Source organism: Chelonoidis abingdonii, chromosome 1 (assembly GCF_003597395.2).
Source record: "Chelonoidis abingdonii isolate Lonesome George chromosome 1, CheloAbing_2.0, whole genome shotgun sequence".
In the NCBI taxonomy this organism is placed as follows: domain Eukaryota; kingdom Metazoa; phylum Chordata; order Testudines; family Testudinidae; genus Chelonoidis; species Chelonoidis abingdonii.
The window spans coordinates 154,879,856-154,903,302 of NC_133769.1; the positions used below are offsets into that span (position 1 = coordinate 154,879,856).

Below are 23,447 nucleotides of genomic sequence, written 5' to 3' on the forward strand. Positions count from 1 at the left end.
AGACAGCATTAATGTTCTCAGCATGAATGCGTCTGTGTTTTGAGTTATTGCTAAGTTCATAATCAGGGCTCAGGCCTTTGCTGTGCTTGGTCTGCTATGTGCAGAAGTAATGGGGGACCCACTAAGGGAATCCTGGAGGCCTGTTAACTTCAGTGTCAATGGGGGCAAGAAGATAGTTATTAATCTGTGTTTAAATAAATTGTCTTATTTAATGAAAAAAATCATTGGAAAGTATCAGAGGGGTAGCCATGTTAGTCTGGATCTGTAAAAGCAGCAAAGAGTCCTGTGGCACCTTACAGACTAACAGACATTTTGGAGCATGAGCTTTTGTGGGTGAATGCCCACTTCGTCGGATGCATGTACATGAGTGTTGGAAGGAAATCAAGCGCAAAAGTCAAGAAATGCAGAGTAAAGGTTTGCAAGCCCCCATCTCAGCTCTGGCCCCTTGTGTTTGTGCATTAAAGTATAATCTGTGATCATTGCACATTGTCACTTAGTACAAAGTGAAATGACTTTTACAACTTTACATGAAGTACAGCTCTTTATTTGCAATTGTTATTATTTCAAAGTGGTATAAGCTAAATTGAAAAAAGGCACTCAGTGTGGAATAAGAGTGTCTACATGGGGAGTTATATAGGTATAACTATAGGAGTATAGTTATGCAGGTAAATTTCCCCATGTAGACAAGCCTTGAGATGATTCTGGTCAGCATGATAGGCTGCAGTCACAGCACACCAGCAGCCTAGCAGTTATCTAGTTGTTTGTAGACAACACAGAAAAGGAGAGTTTTGAGTGTGGATAATGAAGTTGCTTCACGGAAGCTTATCGGGGAACTTCTCCCATGCATGAGGGATGGAATGAGAGTTCTAGTTACAAAATTTAACAAGTGGATGATGAAGAGTGGCATCATTAGCCAATTGGAGGTGGGAGCTGACTTCTCATTAGCATATTGAGAAACGGTAGTTGGGAAGGGACTTCAAAGAGAAGACAAGTAGTTTTTGTTTGATGTCATGATGGGAGGCTAAAAAAGGGGTGACATGGTCAAAGTGACAAGATAGGAAGCTTATCTTTGAAGCAGTTTTTGAATGGATAGGAGCAGGGTAAGAGTGCATTTCTTGAGGTCAGAGACGAGGACATTGCAGTTGTCAAACATGAGTATTGCCAATTCACCCAAATTTGGCCCCTGTGCAGCTAGTGTCATGATGATGTGGAAACCTGCAACTCCGTGTCATGTTTGAGATACATTGCTCTCTAGAGTAGTGGATGGTGTACTGAATTACACACACAGCACGCCTGAGATCCACTGGCTGGTATTAACATTTCTGTGCCTTTCACGAGCCCTTATTATGGGCCATGGCCTCATACCCCAGCGTATCACTGAGTCACATATTTCATAGATAAGATAATCAGTAGTTTGTAGAAAGTTACATCAAGTAGAGCTAGGAAGAGAACCCAGGGCTCTAACATAACAGAGCTGAGTCATCTACCTTGCCACACAGTCTTTCAAAACAGCCATCAGATTATGTGCTTGGGTAACCCACTAACAGGGGCTCTGTGTCACCCTAGAGCAGGTAGTCCGCATAGGCAGGTTTTAAAGTCTGTTACTGTGGGAATGCTACATGAGCTCATTCTCTAGGTTAAACAGTAGAGATTCATCCAGAAATTCCTGGTTCAGTCCTAACTGATAATCTGAATAGGAATGTTGGTACATTTGGCTATGTTGCCTGTAACTACTAGACCACAATCTATTCCCAGACCCAGGAATAGAAACCAAAAACCTTGATGCCCAGTATTCCATTGCTGTCTCACGGATACTTGTCTAACCCACTGCAATGTGTGTGTTGTGTTTCCCTGCACTGGCTGGTCTGCACAGAGGGTAGCAGCCTGCTTTCCACCTACTGCCCCTATCCATGAGGTATTCCTATAGCTGAGGAGGTCTAGGCTGTGGATCTAAAGATATGTATACAGATTAGCGTAGGGATCCTGCAGTAATTGTTAGAATCATTTTACATTGTAAAACATTGTATTTAGAGGTAAAATTTGGATGTTGTGCTTATTGTTTTACTGTTGCATTTTTATTCTTTGTATTTGCTTAATGGGAGCTGTTCCTTTAATAATAGGGAGTGGCAGATGTAGAGTGTTTGAGACTGTAAGCTCTGTATGGGAGATGTTGTCTATATTACATCCAGACCATGGAAGCCCATCCCCGTGAAAGCTCCAAAAGGTCAGAACTTGATTTAATCAATTTATTTACAGAAAGCAAGTCTCCTTTTCTAGAGGGTCGTTAGCATTTATGGGGACTGGATGCCACAGGGCATTGCTTATCAGCTACAGGGTCTATTACAAATAGGTGTCAGTCTGAATCCTGCCCAGCTCAGCAGGGATTACCAGCTGTTCACATTGAATGGATGTTTGGTGGCCCCTATTTGAGATGAGTCTCAATTCTAGGTCCCACATCACAGACTGACCACACTGTGCCTTGCACTACAGTGTCATCTCTTCAGGGCAGGTGTCTCATTGGGTGTTTGTTCTGAGTCTAGCCTGATGGCACCCTGATCCCAGGCAGATCCTCTTGTTAGAGCTCCTGCAGCAGGGGTCAAACTGGCCATACTCACTGTAAGTGTGTGGAAGCTGGCATTACTGCAGTTGTTACCCACACACTGGGGATGAGCAGGAGGAATTAATAAATTAGCAGACAGACAAAAAAGTGATTAAATCTTTTTTTAAAAAATCAGGATTTTTCATGGCAATCACATGATTTTCTAGGGTCTGATCCATGAGTTTTGTACTTTGGGTTGGTGGTACGATTGCACTTAACCCAGCTATGATCTGTTGTTTTTTCTACATCTATTATTGCTGATGGTTCTTATCGCTCTTTGTAACTTAGAAGTGATTTTATTAAGGATAAGTCATCTAGCTTCAGTTCAAAATAACCTCAGAGTTATGAACTGCCTTAGGAATGGAGGTTGTTCATAGCTCTGAAATGTTCATAATTCTGAACAAAACATTGTGGTGGTTCTTTCAAAAGTTCACAACTGGACATTGACCTTAATACAGCTTTGAAACTTTGCTATGCAGAAGAGAAATACTGCTTTCCCTCTATTTATTTTAGTAGTTTACATTTAACACAGTATTGTACTGTACTTGATTTTTTTGTTGTTGTCTCTGGTGCTGCCTGATTGCATACTTCCGTTTCAATCAGAAGAGCTCAATTGACCTGAGCCAATATATACCATCTAAAGATCTGGTCCAGTAAAAGTCCAGTGAGTGAAGCGTCTTGTATGTCAAAGCCAGGCAGGAAGTATTTTAGTTCTGAAGATGAGTTTCAATATATTGACTCCCAGCCTGGCAATATTTTCTGACAACTCCTCATGGGCCAGTTTGTGACAATCTGCAACAGGCTCTCCATGGGGGCAGTGTGTAATCACGTTACCTGAGAGAAGGTCCAGGAGTGATTTATCTCAAGAGGTCTAATCTCTTCCTGAGCTTCCTGGCATACATGGGTAATGCACAAACTCCACCTTCACTTAGGAAGGTGATGCAGCCAGCTCCCACAGGTATACCCATGAAGTTCTACAGTATGGTGTGGGTAAAAAGTGGACCATAGCCTTGCCTCTCCCCTCTTGGGGTGATCTGTGACCATGGGACATTAGGCGCAAGCCATCCATGTACTCTCCTCAGTACTGGCACCACTTTTATGCTAGGCCGTTGTATGAGGGAGAATAAGGAAATGGTGGCAAAAGCTCTTTTCTCCCCTACTCCCCCATGCAAAGATCAGTGGCACTTTCACCTTTGTGGGTGAGCGTACAATAGCTCCTAATGCAGTTTTGGTTCACACAAATTCTGATTTGTAGAAGTGTCACGGAGAGAGAGGAGGCTGAAAAAACTACAGACAAAACAACCCTGAGCTAAATGGCAGGAGCAGCTGCCTCATGACATTGCCTGGCACACACTCTCCTTTTTCCATGTTCAGCTGGCAGTATAATGTAATATAATGTGTTTAGGTGCATGGCACAATGGGAGCAACATGATCCTGTATGGAGAGGAGGAGCACAGTGCATCATGTTCTGTGGAGGAGGGAAATGCTTTGTTTTCCCAGGGATGAGAGCTATGCTGTTGTATTCCTTCCTGGAGGAGGGGAGTCCTTTACAGCGTGTTGCCCCATGGGGGAAGTGGAGTGCTGGGCTACTTTTTGTCTGCAGGGGAGGGGAGCCCTGCATGGCACTTTACTGTGCTGAGCAACGCAGTGGTATGGTGTGTGGGGCAGGAAGGTGGGGGGGTACATTGCATGTTGTCACTTGCAGTAGCGGAGTGCTGCATGGTGCGTTGACCATGTAACTCTTTTGCTCACATATGTGCTTCACTTCAATTTCTGACCTCAGAGTAGCCAACGTTTTTGCAAAGGCAAGTCCGGAAAGTTGAGACCCCTTTGTTCAAGGCTACAAGCGTTTGTAGGTTACTCTAGGCCAGGGGTCATCAGTTATTCTTTTTGGCCAAGGTATAGTCAACCTCCAGAGAAAATAATTTAAAAAAGAACAATAATGATAATAATAAGTAAATAAAAAGATTTCACAGTCCGTTCAAAAACATCTTGTGTTCTGGATTTGGCCTGCGGTCCGCCTGTTAACTACCCTTGCTCTAGACTGATTCCTAGTGTCTTGGCCTTTGCAGTGGTGTTAACTACTTTGAATAAATTGGCAATCAGTTAACTTGAGGTAAAAAATCTCTAGTGAAGACAAGCCCTAACCACTGGACTCAGGGATATTCTGTGGGTCTTTCTCACTCTCCTGTTGAATCTGTTCCACTTTAAATAAATAATTAAATATTAAGTGAGCTAGAGTGAGTTTGGCTCTATAGCCCAGTGGTTGGGGCACTCATGTGAGAGGTGGGAAACTCCTGTACAAATTCCTTCTCACAGGTGGGTGGGAGTTGAAGCAGTTTCCCACATAGTAGCATAAGCACTGGGCTGAAGGTTGGAAGGGAGACCATCTACTCCCTCAGCTGTTTTGTGCGGAGTTGTTGAGCATGCCTACTGGATCAGGCTTTGCAAATGAAATAAGTGCCCACCTTCCTCCGGTTTGTGGACTGTGCTGGGGTTTAGGTGTGAGCTAGGCTTCTGGAGCCTGCCTGAGGCAGCTGTGGGCATTCCCAGAGGCAGAAACGTAGGTACCTAGGGGACTTTTACAACAAAAATTTAGGTGACAAGTGAGTTTAGGCTCCTACAAGGCTTAGTGGCAGCTAAGCAATGATTTTTGTGGCTCACAATGGTGCCTAAATCTGGGTTTTAGGCACCTAAGTATCTTTGTAGATCTGGGCCTTAGGCTCTCACTGCCCCAAATCCTCATTTGCCAAATGGGGATACTAGCAGTGTCCTGGGGTAACAGCACTGTCTTACTTCAGCGGGGTGCTGTACAGGTAATATATTACAGATTGTGAGCCCCCATATTACTATGTAAATCCCAGAGATTAATCTTCATTTAAAAAATCTGTTTATCAACATATTTCATATTAACGAGTATTTTCAACGAAATGCCATAGCTTCGAGTGGTGGTGGTGAGATGAGAATGGAGGGTAGTGCATGGCAGTGGGATGGATTATTGTTATAGTGAAATTTATGGGGCTGTTTCAGTAGAATTTGGTTCCTTTGGGCCACAGAGTACACATAGCTCTTACTAAAGGGATTGTCTTCTGGGTAAATATTACAGCCTTTAGGAGTAAAAGAAGCCCATGCCTGTAAACTCTTCACACATCCCTAGCTCCTTCTTCTCCCAGCCCATCCGCACCTTTACTTAACCTCTGCTTTCTTCTTGTTTTCCTCCCTTCTCTTCCCTTCCTTCCCTTTGTCTCTCCCCCACACCACCAGTCTTCCACAATAAGCTTCCCTGAAAATCAATCCAGCTGCTTCTCAGACCCTGCTGAGCTCTGCAGATGGGCTGGGAGAGAGGGGGGTAACAGATTCCCTTTGAAGCACCACTGTGGAAGTTCACGATGGAACTTCGAAGGGAAATTACTCCGTTCCCCCTGCAGCCTGGCTGTGGGGCTCAGCCACCCTACAGAAATGGCTGGGATGCTTTTCACTGACTGATTGTACAAGAGGAAATGGAAGGGTAGCAGGAGGGTGGTCAGAGGGAAAGTGGAAAGACAGGGAGAAAAGAGGAGCACTGACATTTTGAACCTGTTTTTTGAGCACTGTGAAGTGAGGGCTGGCCGCTTTTCTGTCAGATCAGTACAGACCTCTGGCCACTTTACACTATTAGAAAGGAAGGACTGAAATGGCCTTTGAGCTACAAATTGTAGTTGACAGGGTAGCTGGGATAATGGAGGATGGGAAGAGGAAGAAGAGGTCCAAATATCCAGTTTCAAGAGCTAAATTAATTACTATTAAATTGAGCATGTCTCCTTAATTTAATCCAAATGCCAGTAAGGGGTGCCTTAGCTGGCTATTGGTGCACTTGGCCTTTGGCCCCAATACACACAACAACCCTGGGATATGCACCAATACTTGACTGTATTTTGCCTTCATGCTGTTTTGTCAGGCATTCTGATTGTCTAGAAAGATTAATCTGTTGCAGTGTCTGAGATGGATGAGGTGGAACATCTGTGTATCCACAAATTGTATATTTCCTGTACTAAATCATCACTGGCACAGGTAGTGCTTGTTACGCGACCTGATCCAAAATCCATTGATCTCGATGGGAATCTTTCTGTCCGTGGGCTCAGGATCAGACCCATAGTCAATTCATTGTACTTTGCAGCAAGCTGGATCTAAATTCTGTGACATGGCTTCCTGATTTCTTTGGCAGGCAGGAAATTTTTGTGGCACCTTCCCTTAAATTAAAAAGTGGAGATTTTTATTGATTTAAATATAAAAATGAATAATTCTGTGAGTGCAGTAGCCACGGTGAGAATTATTTTGATATTATATTCCATTTATTTTACGCTTTCTTATATTTTCAGTTTTCTTATGCCACAGATTTTTGTACTGATGACACATAACTGCATTGTTGTAGAAATAAGTTGTAAATTTTTAACGGTGAGAGTAATTAACCATTGGAACAATTTACTAAGGATTGTGGTGGATTCTCCACCACTGACAATTTTTAGATCAAGTTTCGATGTTTTTCTAAAAGATCTGGTCTAGGAATTATTTTGGGGAATTCTGTGGCCCGTGTTATACGGGAGGTCAGACCAGATTATCACAGCGGTTCCTCCTGGCCTTGGAATCTATGAATCATAGAATTTGTCAGTAGGTATGCTGTAGGTTTTGGCAGCTGAGCAGAGGGGAAATGTGGGGTTTGGCACATAGCAAAGTATGGAAGATATTTAGGGATCGTGGAATAAATATAAGATCTGTGCCTGCTAACATGATCAACAGTGAAATGGTTAACTATGTTGCCACTGAAATTGTCATCTTTAGATTGCAGAGTTAACTCCCCACTGAGAGAATTGGGGCAGTTCATTTCTCTCAGAACTAATGTTTCAGGCTGTCTGTAGTCTCAGGAAGTCAACATTACATTGGTTTTCTCAGTTCACGTTCTGAAGGTTTTTTTGCAACTTAAAACCTAGATACTAAAGCAGAAACTCATGGCAAGGGAGATTCCTCAGCAGTGTCTGTGGCAAGAAATCATGGAATAAGTGGGTACTTTGCTATAGTTAAGACTGAAATAGAGTTTCTGTTATAACCATGTTTCGAGATACTCATATGATTCCTACGTGTTTACCTTTTTATCTAAAAATTGTCATGCTTGGTCTCTACCCCAAAAGGAATGTTTTTGAAATGTTTGAACAGTATTATGTCTTTGAGTTATGATAGAATGGAACAAAAGTACTTTTCCCATTGTCATAAATAAAATGACTTTTTTGGTGGGGTGAAGATGGTATAAAAACAGCTAAACTGGAACCTCAAAGTCTGTCATGATTCCAGTTCTCCATGTGCAGCACATGCTTTTCAAAGTTTAAAAAAATGGGTTGTGAGATTGCCTAGTTCTGAATGTTTGAAAATGGACAGCTGTGCATGCCTATAGAAAGTGTATGTCCATTTGTGTGAAATAGCTTGGATCCTAAAAGTGCTTACGCCAGCCCCCCCCGTAAGTCAATAGCATGTAATACATTGACTTCAATGGCTATGGGATTAGGTCCTTAATAATGTACCGCTTTCATAACTTTAACACTGCCAGATTGATTGACTATGTACCAATAGGTTGGTATAAGTTATGTCGCTCGGGGGTGTGAGTAAGCCACCCCCCTGAGCGATGTAAGTTACACCGACCAGGAGTTTGAATGGATTTCTCTGTGTGTGGCACTGAATGTCAGGACAAGAACAAAGATTTCTTTCAATGAAGGGAAAGGGCTTAGGGACATCTTCAGTGCCTGTGTGATTGGAATGTGTGAGTCTGTAAACATGAATGGAGCTTGCAGGTGCATTTGGTTCAGCCTGTGATTACAAGGATGTTTGAAAACATGCGTATGAATGTGGGTGCTCCTCCTGTTTGACTAGTAATGTGTATATATATATAGGGGACAACTGTATGTGCGTTTATCTATGGGCCAAATCTTCAGCTGGTGTGAGTCAGGGTAGGTCAGTCAAAATCAACAGAATGACACCAGCTGAGGATCTGGCTGATGGAATCTATGCGTGATTGCATGTGGGTGTACGGCAGTCTGGGATCGTGACTGGCACACTGTGTAAGGATGCTGCTTTGGAAACTTGAACCGAAAATAGCTTGTAATGCAAGAGAGAAAGCCAAGCCACAAATAACCATCTGTGCAGCAATGAGGTTTTCTGTTAAAGAAAAAGAAAATGCTCGCTAAGACTGGTTCACCAGCCTATTACATCAGCTGTATGATGGTCTTACTCCGTCGAAATCTATAGGGGCTCTGGATGCTTAGAACTTTGGAAAATCACTTCACTTATTTCATTGTTTATATAAGCATTTAGGAGCCTACCTTTAAGCACACATTTTTTTTAAAAGTCTTGGCCTTTGCTTCCCTCTTCAGTGCTTATGCTCTTTAAATATCTATATATGGTTATCTTGTGCACCTGTGCATCACTATACGTATATAGTTCTAAAATCTTTTCCCATAAATCAATCTGTCTAGCTCTTTAAGAATTTTTTCCTCTAGTCTGAACTCCTTCCAGGTTTCTCCTACATCTTTCAGATACTGAAGTGCCCCAGCTTAACACAATATTCCAGCTTCCCTCTCTCCAGGCCTAACTAGAGAAGGACAGTTCCTACTATAGGCTAGTGTGAGTTAACAATCTGCTCTGAGCATGGGGTAATGTGGTGTTGTGCTGTCGCTGGAGTAACCCAGGAGGTAGGTCATGACATACTTAGTCAAGCACTGCTTGCTGGCTCCCTGCTGCTCAGGGGAGGGAATAAATAGGTATAGACTCAGTGCAGCATATGTCTGTCAGGTTCTGACTCAGCTACACTGCCTGGCATGTAGGGAGCAGGGATGAAGCCAAGAGGCCACCTTTTCTTACTTCTCCACCCACTTAAAGGGGAACGTAGTGGCTCTACAGAGCCTGTTTCCCTTCCTGCACCATGAGTGAAGATAGTCAGCTCAAGGTAGTAAGGGGCTTGGCTTCCTACACCCTGTAGGAGAGCTGCCTTACCTGGTCTGGCTTCAGATTAGCCATTGCCTCAGTTTCCTCTCAGTGCCAGGGCCCCGTCACTTGCCCCCACACTTTTTCCCAGGAATGACTCTCTGTCACACCCAGAGTCTTTCAGGTCCTTCTTCCAAGGCAGTGTTTGGTTAATTCTAAATAGAAGTCTGTCTATTACATCAACACTATTATGTTTTTCAATCAAACTTGTAATTTCATAAAATAATAATATTGAGTTAGATTGACAGGATCTGTTTTCCATAACCTCCTGTTGATTAACATTAATTATATTAACCTCCTTTAAATCTTTATTAAATGAGTCCTGTGTGAACCATTTCATTTTCTGCCTTGGATCAATGTCAATCTCACAGGCTTATTTTTATCCAGGTCATCCTGTTCACTCTTTTTTTAATATTGGTAGAACATTAGCTTTCTTCCTGTCTTCTGGAACTTCTCCAGTGTTCCAAGACCTATTGAAAATCAGCATTAATGATCCAGCGACCTCAATCAACTCTTTTAAAACTCTTGGATGTAAGTTATCCAGACATGCTGATATAAAACTTTTTAACTTTATTAGCTGCTGTTTCACAGCCTCATGAGTTACTGTTGGAATGTAAAGAGTATCATCACTATCATATGATATGATTACATCATCTGGCTTTTCCTCAGATATAAAACAGAAATATTTATTGAACGCTTCTTCATTTTTGCATTATTATTGATAATTCTACCATTTCCATCTAGTAATGGACCAGTACCACGTTAGGTTTCTTTTTGTTTTCTTAATATACTTTTAAAAACTCTTTTATTGTTCTTGATGATACTGGACATATGTTTTCCCTTTGGTTCTTTTGCTTCCTTTATCAATTTTTTACAATTCCTAGCTTCTGATTTATATTCATTAATATCCCCTTTAGCTTGTGACACTGTTCTGTCTGACACAATAATGCAGGCTTTGTTTCAAAAAAAGTTTTGTGTGGTCATTGGGGGCTAGAAGTTAAAAACAAAATCTCCGTTTCATACAGATTTTTCTGGTGGGCTGTCTCATTCAACCATAGATACTTTATTACATGTCCAGACACTAGTACTACAAATGATTCAGTTTAGATACAAGACATTAATCTATACAAGTGGCTAAAGAAAGCAATCCATTTGCCACTCAGGAAAAAATACCTGAGGATGGTTGTAGACAGTTCAATTAAAACATCTGCTTAGTGTGCAAAAAAGAGGTTAAAAAACAAACAAAGTTAAATTGCATAAGGAAATGGAATAGAAAATGCTAATGAAAATATAATTCCATTATATATATATCAATGGTACACACTCTTCTTGAATGTTGAGTACAGTTCCAGGAATCCAATTTTTTTTAAAATGAAAGGGGGTCAGAGGCAGATGATAAAAATGATTAGAGAAATAGATAGCTTCCATCTTGAAGAGAGACTAAAAGAACTGAAACTAGATGTGAGAGAAATTCAGAATTTCCACCCCATTTCCACATGTTTGCATCCCAAATCAGGATGAAAAGTTGAAATTTTGAAAATTTTCACAGAATGGAAATAAAAGAAAATCAGTTCAGAAATGCCAAAATAAACACTGCAATTTTGAGAGAAATGAAATATTTTGACATTCTGAAATTGAAACATTTTTGTTTTGGTTTGTTGAACTGACCTGAATTGTTTGTTACCACAATTTTGGTTCAGACAAATTTGTAAATATTTGTTGTGTGATTTTATCTATAAGTATAATCATTCTATATATGAGCTACACCATCTGATGTATCCACTACCTGGTCTTTTTTTTTTAGTTTTCCTTACCTTTCAAGTGTGTTTCCACTCTTTAATTTTACATAGACTCTTGGATGTTGGTAGAACAAATTCTTTGTTGTCTGTACAGCTGAGTATCTTGGTCAGGTAAAAGAGGTCACTAATTTCATACCCTCCTCATCTTTTTTTATGGGCCACTTTCTCCTAGTACTTTTTATATTTGTAAAGACCCATAGCCTCTCTTTTGTTCTTCATTTGGCGGTGGATGTTGCTCTTTTCTTTTTTTGTGCAGTGTTAACTGATTTGTTATATTCTTATCTGGTTCCCGCCTTCTTTTCCATTTCAGGTACAGGCTTTTTAAACCTCAGATATTTGAAGTGTCTTTATAAGCCAGTTTCGTCATTTCTTGTCCTTAAGAGTCAGTGGATCAATGCCAATTTACACGAGCTGAGAATATGTCTCAGTGACTTTTAAGATTCTCCTACTTCTTCCATTCTAGAAGTTTAGTTGCACTTTGCGCACCAGTGGTCCAGTCTATTCAGATACTGAATATCCTCAGCCCCATTTTCTTCAGTGGAAGTTGAGGGTACTTAGCAGCTGGAAGGATTGAAATTTTTTAATTCACCAGGATTAGTTGCCCTGCAATCTAATACTGGGGGCAGTTGTGGAGTACCAGGATATGCAGATAAAGGAGACTATAAAATAGAGCAAGATACATAAATCCAGAGATAATAGTGTTGATATAATAGGCTCTTGTTTAATATCAGATTGATGGAATAGCTGAATTTCTTGACTGTGACAGATAATCTTGGGTAAGATCCAGATTGACTGACTGGTTTATGGGACTAAGCCCTGCAAATAAATCCTGTTCTGGAACATCACATGCAGCAGTCCTGGTCCCCTGCTTCACACATATGTAATGTGCTTTGCAAGGAAGATTCCAATGGCTACATTTTCAGAAGAGCTCAGCATTCAGCAGTTCCCATTCTCAACCAGAACAGCTCTAAATGGGAGCTGAGCTCTCTCAAATCTGGCCCCAAACTGTAATCTTCAAAATGTAAAAGCTTCCTTTACCTCCACACTGCTAGGTGGGACCTCAACGCTATTGAAGAAGAGGACCGATTAGGAGATAAAGAACCACTTTAAAGTTTTAGACTGTGAATATATACTCATATTCCTGGATGAAGCAAGAGTTAGCTTTCTGAGACAAACACATAGGGCCAAATACACTGGTAAACTCCATCTGCTTTGCACTGCTCTACCAATTCAGAGGAGTAGTAAATCCAGTTCAACTGGTGGGTTAAGATAGATGTACAACAACTTTGCATTTCTGAAGCAGTGCCAAACAGATGAAGTGTACCGGTGAATCAGGCATATATTTTTTACCTCTCTGGGACCCATGTTCCTTTATTGAGTCTTGTGTGGAATAAACCAAGGAGGAAGTAATGGAGCCTGGCATAGGCAGTCCAGTGGATGTGAGATCCACATTTTGAACTAGAGTGACTGTTTACTTTTTGCGTTTTCACTTTTAGATTCTCTTATTAATATTTCTGAGATGGCTCTATGTAACACTCCATTTGTCAAACGTTCTAGGGCATATTTTTGGTCTTCTTTTTCTATTATTGATTAACATAGCAATGAGTTTTAGAGCATTTCAGTATCCTTGTTGATGGGTATAACCCTCATTAAGCACACTTCTAAAACATACTGAAGAGAAAAAGGATATCCTTGTGGTTATGGCACTAGGCCAAGGCTCATGAGCTCTGGATTGAAATCCTGACTCTTTCATAAATTTCATGGGTGACTTTGGGCAAGCCATTTAATGTGCCTGTGCCTCAGTCCCCATCTGTAAAATGGGATGATAATAATACTTACCTTTCTCCCACTTTTTGTCTGTCTGCTATATTTAGCTTATAAAGTCTGTCACTATGGACCTAATTCTCGTTTATGTTGAAGCTCCTTTACTCTGCTCTGGCTATGTAAAAGATCTTAAAGTGGAAGGAAATGATTTTTGAGGCCCCTTTCTGCTGCCAGAGTGTGTAAAGGGGCATTAGTAAATGAAAACCAGACCCTGTGCGTCTTTAAAGTGGCTAGCACAATAGGCCCAATATTGTCTGGGGCCTGTAGGTGCTAGTGTAATACATATAATGCATATTTATAATAATGAATGTATTACAATTGGGACTGCACGCTTTTTATAATGTACCTCAGGTTTGAGAGAGCACAGTTAATGCATTAGAATGAATGAATGAGAAATAGTTTTTCTGGTAAGACACTCTGGTACACCGTGACAGATTGCTGTAGAATTATCATCCAGTTGTATTTTATGTTTAGCATGTGGCATTTGGCTGCTATGAAGGATACTTAGGGAGTGGTCTATGTGGTTGAGCTACCACTATATGGTTGCTATATCCTCCAGATATGTAGCCTTCCTAGGTGTGTGACCTTTTGTACTTATGGCCCCAATAACATGGTACACCTCTAGCCCAATATGACGCCACCTGCTATAACATGAATTTGGATATACTGCGGTAAAGCAGTGCTCTGGGGGGGGCGGGACTGCGCACTCTGGCTGATCAAAGCAAGTTTGATATAATGTGGTTTTACCTATAAAGCGGTAAGATTTTTTGGCTCCCAAGGACAGCGTTATATCAGGGTAGAGGTGTATCTTTTATGTGTCTGTTACATGTGACTGACTTTATGGAGGCCCCCTGTGCTGACATTAGTCAATATGAAAGTGAGAGAACCACAGAGTCTGTCTCTATTTAGCAGCCTGAATAAGGAATTCCTTTCATATTCATTTCAGCTGTGTTCTGTCTCTACCACAAGGGACACTGTATAACTATATGTGACCTTGCCCAAGTTTGCCCTGTCTACATGTGTTTTGCATGATCTATTTAGGGCATGGATTCTCATTGTTAGCAAATGTACTTTAAGGAGAGTAATGGCCACCTGTTGCACAAAATGTTCACAAAGCTTGCAAACAGAAATAAGCTGTGCAAATAAATAAATAAAACCTAACAGCTGCCACATTCTGGCCCAGAGAAACCTCCATTGCAGTGGAGTGGGAAGGGATCCACACTGTGTGTATATATACATACGCAAACAGAGAGAGAGAGACTGTGTTAAGAGTTGTAAAGTGTTCCTGGACAAGAGGCACAATACACATGTAAGGTTTTTCCTCTTTATTTTTAATATTGTGTAGTTTTAGTATCTTGGTGCTTTACAGTAAGGCATTTTTAAAGCCTAATATAATGAATAATGCTGTCATAAACAGATATTAGGAGTTAATAGAACAGAAGTACTTTATATCTTTTTTGACTGTAAAGGGTTAACAAGTTCAGTAAGCCTGGCTATCACCTGACCAGAGGACCAATCATGGGACAGGATACTTTCAAATCTTGAGGGAGGGAAGTTTCTGTGTGTGCTGTTAGTTTTTGGTGGTTGTTCTCTCTGGGTTCTGAGAGGGACCAGACGTGCAACCAGGTTTCTCTCCAATCTCTCCAATACAGGTTCTTATCAGTTCAAAATGATGGTACTAGGTAGATTAGGCGAGTAGCCCTATGTTTGTTTCTTTATGCAAATGTGCCTTTGGCTGGAAGGAGGTTTAATTGTGTATTTGGCTGGAAAGAGTTCAAATTTGTGTTTGTCTTTGTGAAAACCCTGTACCTATTGCATTTTAAATTTACAAAGATAATTTTTTACTGTTTCTCTCTTTAATTAAAGTTTCTGTTTAAGAACCTGATTGTTTTTTTATTCTGGTGAGACCCAGGGACTGGGTCTGGATTCAGCAGGAATTGGTGGGAGAAGGAGGGAAGGGGAGAGAGAGGCTAATTTCTCTCTGTGCCGGATTACTTTCTCTTTCAGGGAGAGTCTGGGGGGGAGAAAGAAGGAGGGGGGAAGGTGAATTTTCCTCCTCTGTTTAAAGATTTCAGGAATTTTTGAATCACAGTGACTTTTCCAGGGTAACCCAGGGAGGGGAAGCCTGGGAGAGGCAACAGTGGGGGAAAGGGTTTACTTTCCTTGTGGTAAGATCCAGAGGATCTGGGTCTTGGGGTTCCCCGGGCAAGGTTTTGGGGGGACCAGAGTGTACCTGGCACTGGAACTCCTGGTTGGTGGTAGCACTACAGGTTCTAAGCTGGTAATTAAGCTTAGAGGAATTCATGCTAGTACCCCATCTTTTGGACTCTAAGGTTCAGAGTGGGGAATTATACCATGACAAATGCCTTCAAAATAAGTGACCAATAGGAGAACCCATTAGGAGATCTGAAAACAGTCATTGTGGACCAGTTCTGCCCTCAGTTATAGAAGTGCAGCTCCCAAAACAAAGATTTATAGATTCATAATTTAAAATCCAGCAGGGGCCATTAGATCATCCAGTCTGACCCCTTGTATATCAGAATCCATTACACGTCACCCATTTACTCCTTTATCGAGCCAAGTAACTTGTGTCGTGGCTAAAGCATATCTTCCAGAAAGGCAACCAGTCTTAATCTGAAGACATCAAGAAATGGAAAATCTACCACGTCCATTTGGAGTTTGTTCCAATTGTTAATCGCTCTCACTGTTAAAATGTATGCCTAATTTCTTATTCATATTTATCTGGTTTCTGCTGCCAGCCCTTGGGTCTTGTATGCCTTTTTTCCACTAGATGAAAGAGCCCTTTAGTTCACTGTATTTTCTGCCCCTGAAGGTACTTACACTCTGTAATCAAGTCACCTCTCAATCTTCTTTTCAATAAGCCAAACAGACTGAGCTCTATAAGTCTCTCACTGTAAGACATTTTCTCCAGCCCATGAACCATTTTTATGACTCTTTCTACATTCTCTCCATTTTTTTCCAACATTCTTTTTAAAACGTGGACATTAGTACTGGACACAGTATTCCAGAACTGGTCTCACCAATGCCATGTACAGAGGTAGAATCACCTCCCCTACTCCTACATGCTATTCCTTTGTTTATGCGTGGGTACGTCAGAGTACTGCATTTTTTGATTGCACGAGTTGCAGTATTTGAATGCAAGATTTTTACCTTATATGACCACGGGTCCTTTTTCTTAATGCATGAATATAAGGCACAATATTTCCATTGTATTCCAAGTACAAATAAAGACCTGCTGAAAAACAATGTGTAAAATTAGTGAAAAAAGTCAGCACCTTTCATAGCTCTGATATGGCTTCATCTTCAGCACTGGGTTGCTGTGTGGTCACAAGCTGACTGTTATGAAAAAGTAGGTTGTGTGGTGGACACTGGGAAACTGGGTTATAGAAAGCACTTGAAAATGGTAGACTGTTGTGTTGTATAAAGTGGGACTCCAGGGCAAGTAGGGATATGCAGCTATGCTGCAGAAAGTAGGTTGGGGATGCTGCCCTGTTGTGCACCACATAATGCAGATGGTGGCATTGTGCTGTTGGGCTGTGGAGAGGGGACCAAATTCTGCTCTTGTTTACACCGACACAAGGGATTGGAATATCAATAGAGTTGCACAGTGAAATTGGGGCAGAATTTAGCTCTGGGTGGGGACAGGGGCGGCTCCAGGCACCAGCATGCCAAGTGCTTGCCTAGGGCAGCAAGCCGCGGGAGGTGCTCTGCCGGTCACCGCAAGGGCGGCAGGCAGGTTGCCTTCGGTGGCATGCCTGTGGAGGGTCCACTGGCCCCGTGGCTTCGGCGGACCTCCTGCGGGGGTGCCACTGAATCCACGGGACCAGGGACCTCCTGCAGGTAAGCCGCTGAAGGCAGCCTGTCTGCCGTGCTTGGGGCGGCAAAATACCTAGAGCCGCCCTGGGTGGGGAAGACATTGGGCTTGTGCATAGTGGAAAATGGATAGGAGATACTGGGTTGCTGTTTCAGACGGCAGATACGTAGACTTTAATTTTTTTAAGTAAACAGTAGGGACAATGTCAGATTTAATACCCCATTAAAAGTGGTTTGTTACAGTAGGTATATCCCTCCATAAACCTTCATTTCATGTCCATGTAACACTCTTGGTCCACTAGGAGAGGCTTGCCTTTGAAATGAGATGAGTTCTGTGGTTGGGATGGTAGTAACCCTTTCTCGTTGTATAGTCAGTTCATTGGCAACAGGTTATGGTGGCTCTCAGTAGCATTTTTGGGAAGTGTGCACATTGAGTGTCACACTGCCTCCGAGAACAGTTTCAGTTCACAGTAGTGCACACAAAACTCTGTGGAACCCGTAGACAAAAAATAGCATATATGGTGAAAGCTACAGTGAAAGCAATGAGGAGATTCAATTTATTTGACTGGAAGAGGAAAATGACATCTAAAAGGGGATTATTGGTAAAGTTAACAAAATCTCAGTTATAACATCAAGCAAACCACAATAGTTTCCTCTTGTCCCCCAGTCCCAGCCAGCCTTCCCAAGCACCAACATCCCTGAGGGCTCACAAAGTGACTTCATGGTGTTGCTGATAGGCACAGGCACTGTTAACCATTCCAGGAGTTCCCTTTTCCTTCTGGGCCAATGCTAGCAGACTGCTGGATATGTGGTCAGTGTAATGGTCAGGGCCTTTCACTACAGTAAAAATCCGTACAATAGGGTAGCAGAAAGAGGAGAACTTGTTATAAACACCACGCCCAATAGACAGAAGGTCATTAATACAGGTCTAGGGATGTTTATTATGCATATAAAAAGAGCCCAGGGTACCTTCTGAACCAAACTGTCAATATTGTTGCAAGAAGTTCCTCACAAACAGCATCAGCTCTTCTTACGCAGGTCAGAGACAGCCTCCATCATCTGAAATGGGATCAGCTCACTGTTTCTACAGGCGCTTTGTGATGAGAGGTAACAGGTTGTGGGCTCTTTATTCTCCTTTCCTTCTCTAACCTCTCTGGGGAGAGAGAATTGCCCCATCTGACTGAAGGGACAGCATGTTCCTGTGATAGGCAGGGACTTCTCTGCACAGAGAACAGAATGTCAACATTTCCTTCCAGGTACATCACTACATATATCACGGATGAGTTAAACAACAGAGAACAGCAGAGGGAAAGAGACTATATGAGGTACAGGCCAAAGAAAAAAGGGTTGTTTTTAGAAGAGATTGGACAAGGCGGGAGAGTCAACAACACAGGGGTACAGGAAGTTGTTCCAGTCAACAGGAGCTATAGAGAATCTATGGGATTTTGGGAAGGGGCATACTGGAGGTAGATGTTTGACTGGAGGGAGTTCAAGGAGAAAAGTCCATAAAGTCAGCTGGTGCAAGTCGATGGTGGCTGTTAGAAACAAGGAGAACAGATCTGAACTGAGTTTACCCTAAGTGAGAGGGGTAAGGATACAGTATGAAAGGATTAGAATCCTCGATTTTCTCCATCCCCACCCTTACTAATGTCAGCAATGGAAGAGCTCAGCTTTGATGTGTCCTTTCTGAGGGACTATATCCTGCCCTGGAAGGAGGAGAAACTCCACCTAGTAGGTCTGTAACCACTAAGAACCAAATGTACTTAGCAAATAGTATGAATTCCCACCTCCCAGCCCATCAGTGCTGTGTATGACAGCAAGTAGCCAGCCTTCATATGGTACCAGTCACTCCCGTCTTTCACATGGAGTCACTTGCCTGTGTGTCCTGCACCTTCCCTGGATCTCAGATTAGGCACTTGGAGTTTTGTATGAAGCAGTTCTTCCAGGGGACTCTGACGGGGTCTTTCCTTGAGGGAGATAGAAGAAGCCATATGAAGCTTCTCTCATCTGGAAGCCTGTTTGTTAATATCTCAGCAGCAGTAACTGGTGCCTGCCATTACTCACCATTGAGTATGTCCACAAATGTGTCTCCGTCAGGAACCACTCCTTCCATAGCCAGAATCACAGGGCTTCATTTTCCCCACAGTTACACCAGTGTAAACCAGAAGTAAATCTGTTGAATTCAAAGAGAAGAGAACCAAGCCCAGAAGATCAAAGTGTCAGAAGTGACTCAGGCTGTGTTACTGCTATATTCCATTACAAACCAGTAGATGGGCCAAAATGATCTATGCTTTTGCCAGCCATTGGTCTGGGCAAAGAATAACCCTCAGGACTGGAGGCAGCAGGTTCTTTCTGTTAGGACCTAAAACTAAAAAGAGCAGGGCAAGTTGGCCATTCCCCTTAATGTATTATGACATTTTCAGACTCATTTGGGGACAGCAAAATCCCTGATCCTCAGTACCCCAGTGCATATCAAAGATACAATGCTATGGTTTTGGAGTACTGCAGGATGCAGAGTAGGAAATCAATCAGTGGAGCTGACTCTGAGGTGCTGAATGCCCACCACTCATTTTGAATTCATTAGGAGTGGAATGAACTTTGGATCTCAAAGGAGGTGCTCAGTGCTCCACAGAATCAATCTTTTTTTTTTAAGGTTGACTCCAGATTGGAGGACTTGGCTCAGCAAAAATGAAGGAAAATGCTAAGTTAGTCCCAATGATTACAGAACAAAGAATTGGCAATGCCAGTGAGACCTCCTCACCCATCTCCCAAATCGAAAAACAAAACAAAAGGGTAATTTTCTGAACAATAGCATTTGCTGTTCTGAAGTCTAATATAGGAGTAATCACAGATCATGCTTCAGGGCACAAAAATGGGATAGTCATAGGAGTAAGGAAGGATTTGGTTTTCCCACGGGTCACATTGCACAGTTGGTCAGATATTGACATAAGATATTGGCCACTGCTGGAGGCCTCATAGACTTACAGTTTGCATCTGGATGGTGAATTATAAGAAAAGGATCTGATTCTTTTTTCACTTACATCATTGTCAAACTGGAGTAATTCTACTGGAGTTACATCAGTGTAAAATGGGAGAGAGGAGGATCAGGCCCAAGATTTGTAGATCTTGGTAGCACACAGTTCCAGTCAATTCACTGATATGCTGTTGACTCTAAGCATCTGCTTAAAGCCAGAGATTGTCCAATGAGAAATCACAGGGATGACTTATACTGAAAATTGTTCAGAGTGAGGTTGAGTGCCAGATTCACTCAGGATTGTTACAGAAGCAAAAGATTTGTGAATGACACCTTATTCTGTAAATTCATCAGATAATATGAACTAAGCAGTTTGTGCCCATGTCATTACAGTTAGGAGTTTTCCAAGAACCCTTATGTGCTTCAGGAAGTGGTATGTTGGTGGTTCAGTAGATCACACTTTTCTCTCTGAGTCTTTACCTTTTGCCTTCAGATGTACTCTGCTGCTGCTGGTATATCTTTCAGATAAACTGTAAATCTGAGACTCTGACCACTTGTGATTATTAAAGATTACATTGCACTTTTTGCAATGGAGCAGATGCAAACCCTGGTGCTAGCCCTCCCTATATGTCTCCTATGGGCAGTATTTCCTGCCTTAAACAGTATGTAATATTCCTATACTCCGTTAAACAGTTGTCTTATTCTCCCATGGACATGGCTGCATTTTAGTGGTTGGTGGGGTCACCCTAGGATATAGTTTTTATATCAATTTTTTTAAATTTGCAAAGCTCCTGAGAATCCTTTGTTCTGAAAGTCTCTGTGTACATTTGTTATTTATCAATTGCATTTGATTATTTAATTTTAATATTAGTAAGTAATTTCCCATAAAACCAACTTATAAGGCAATCTCTAATTTTAAAATGTTATGAATTTCTTTTGACGTAAAGATGGTGTGAATACTGGCGCAAGGAATCACCACTATTAAACATAACTTCAATGTACCCCAGTAGTCTAGTACTATACTGATTATTGTGCATTTGCTTGTTAGTACAAAAGATATTTTCAGTATAGTCATCTGACTCAGCATGCCAACTTTTCTTTTGGTTGATCTCATTCCCAACTCTCTTCCTTTCTATCTAGCCCCCTTTACTCCCTTCCTTCTCCACAAAGAGATCTAAGGGTCTCTTGAAATCCTTTATACCATTTGCTTCAGTTGCTTTCCCCAGTAACTGATTCCACATGTTTACCATCCTTCCTTCTTGTCCTGCGGTAGCCTATAGCATTTTCCTCACCAAAAGCTGCATGGTTGTTTTCCCAGGAAATGTCATTGTTCCAAAAATTATATTATAAGAGCATGGATGCCAGGTTTGTATAATTTTTGGAGGTGCCCAGAACAGGTCCAAGCAGAGCTAGCCTATCCATAGAACGGACTGGGGCAACCCCCCCGAGCCCTGTGCTTTGCGGGTCCCTGCACTTCAGGGGGATGTGGGCCCGGGGCGGTCTGGGGATTTAGCAAGAGGCCTGGCACCGGCAGCATTGAGTGACCCAGCCCCAGCCCGCTCTGTTCTGCTCCGCTCTGTTGGCTCTAGGCGTTAGTCAGGGGAGGATGCGGAAACCGGAAAGAGGCGGGGCGGGGGCTTGAGGGAAGGGGTGGAATGGGGGACAGGTGGGAGAGGAGCAGGGGCAGGAAGAGGCAGGGTAGGGGATTGGGGGAAGGAGTGGAGTGGGGACAGGGCAGGGGCAGAGCAGGGGTGGGAAGAGGTGGGACAGAGCTGCTGCTGGCACAAAGCCCCCCACTAACCTCCAGACTGCTCTGGACTGTGTGTCCCCCTGAAGTGCGGAGCCTGGGACAGTTACCTCAGTTCATCCTATTGATGGGATAGCTCTGAAAATATAAGCCACAACACTCAGAGAGCCGGGCCCACGTTCCTGAATATTGGTGGAGCATGGGTACCATGGTCCTATATAAATCACCGTCTATGTATAGGAACAAATAAAATACATTTCCAAAGTGGTGCTGCCAAAAAGCAAAACCAAAAAACCCTTCATTATTTTTGATGACAAGGGTATTAAAAGGAAAAAAGTACTTTGTTTTAAAATAGCTAACTCAGCAATAGTTGTGTAGGATGATGTGCAATTAAATGAGACGTAGTTTTCCAGTGAGCCCATTTAACTGTGGGTTGAATTATTTTGTTTTCTTTCTATTTTTAATCTATACATTGTGTTTCATTCTCAGCATCATGATGATGTTTTATATTTTATGTTGTGGGCAATTTTATTCAGCTGTTTCTAAAACTTTACTAAAATGTTAGATGTCATGTTGGAAACACAGATCCAGAAATCAGTTCATAAATCAGAACAAACTATAATAACATATAATAAAAGCCCATTGCACCACTCCCCAGAGGTTCTCACTGTTGGTTCTTTTCCTTCCTTCCCCCATTGGTGCAGCGGAACTGAAATATCTTATGTGGTGTATTTACTTTTCAGATTCAGAGCAGAGTACTGGGTCAGACACAGAGGTATTGACTGAGAGAACATCCTGCTCATTTGGCTCCCACTCTGACCTCACATCTTGTGGCTCAGGTCCCCAGCCTCCTCCTTCATCATCCATGGAGGAGATCCAGGTAGAGCTGCAGTGTGCCGACCTCTGGAAAAGATTCCATGACATTGGGACAGAGATGATCATCACTAAAGCAGGCAGGTAAGATACTCCTGGCTTCTTGCCCAATAAAAACAAACAGAAAGAGGATACGCTTTTTAGTATGGTTACGGGTGGGTTTTAAACTTGTTTTCTTTCTTTAAAGAAGAATAAATACATGAATGAATTAGAAGAAACAAACAGTTGTCGAAGTTATGTAGGTGTACCTCCTTGTGCTGTGATCTTGTCAGATCTCACAAGTTAAACGGGGCTGAGCCAGGTTATTGCTGAGAGAGGAGACCTCCAAAGGAAATTAATGCACTGCAGGATCAAGATATGGTTGATGCTGGTCTTCTCTCAGAGGGAATACTGAGACAATGGACATAGTGCTGTCTTTCACATGAGACATACAATTGAAACCTGGGACATTCATGGTCTTTAAAGATCCTATAACACCCCATGAGGGCTAGCTCTGTTAATCCCAGTTCTAGTGGAATTAACTCAGGTTTGTGCCAATTTAACATCTTCCTCCAGCTCCAGGTGGGAACATTCTTGACTTCCTATACTAACAGGTACATACATAGGATTTCTCACAGCTGTTATCTTCCACCCCAGAAGTAACTGCATTTCAGTTGGGAGTGTGAAGGAACTAGGAGTAATTTGTCACATCATCAGCCATAACTGAAGACATTTTCACTCAAGGAAATAGTTAAAATTTTATATTAGCCCAAAATGAAAGCTGAGGTTAGCCTTAACATTTCTAGAGTT

At 42.0% G+C, this 23,447-nt stretch overlaps 1 protein-coding gene across 1 annotated transcript in view; it reads left to right on the plus strand.

The window, feature by feature from the left end:
* TBX15 (T-box transcription factor 15) overlaps positions 1-23,447 on the plus strand; it is a 135,402-nt gene that overhangs the window by 56,271 nt on the left and 55,684 nt on the right. Inside the window, exon 2 of the mRNA XM_032768246.2 lies at positions 22,529-22,742. Within this exon, the coding sequence (XP_032624137.1) occupies positions 22,529-22,742 (214 nt within the window). The remainder of the gene's footprint in view (positions 1-22,528; positions 22,743-23,447) is intronic.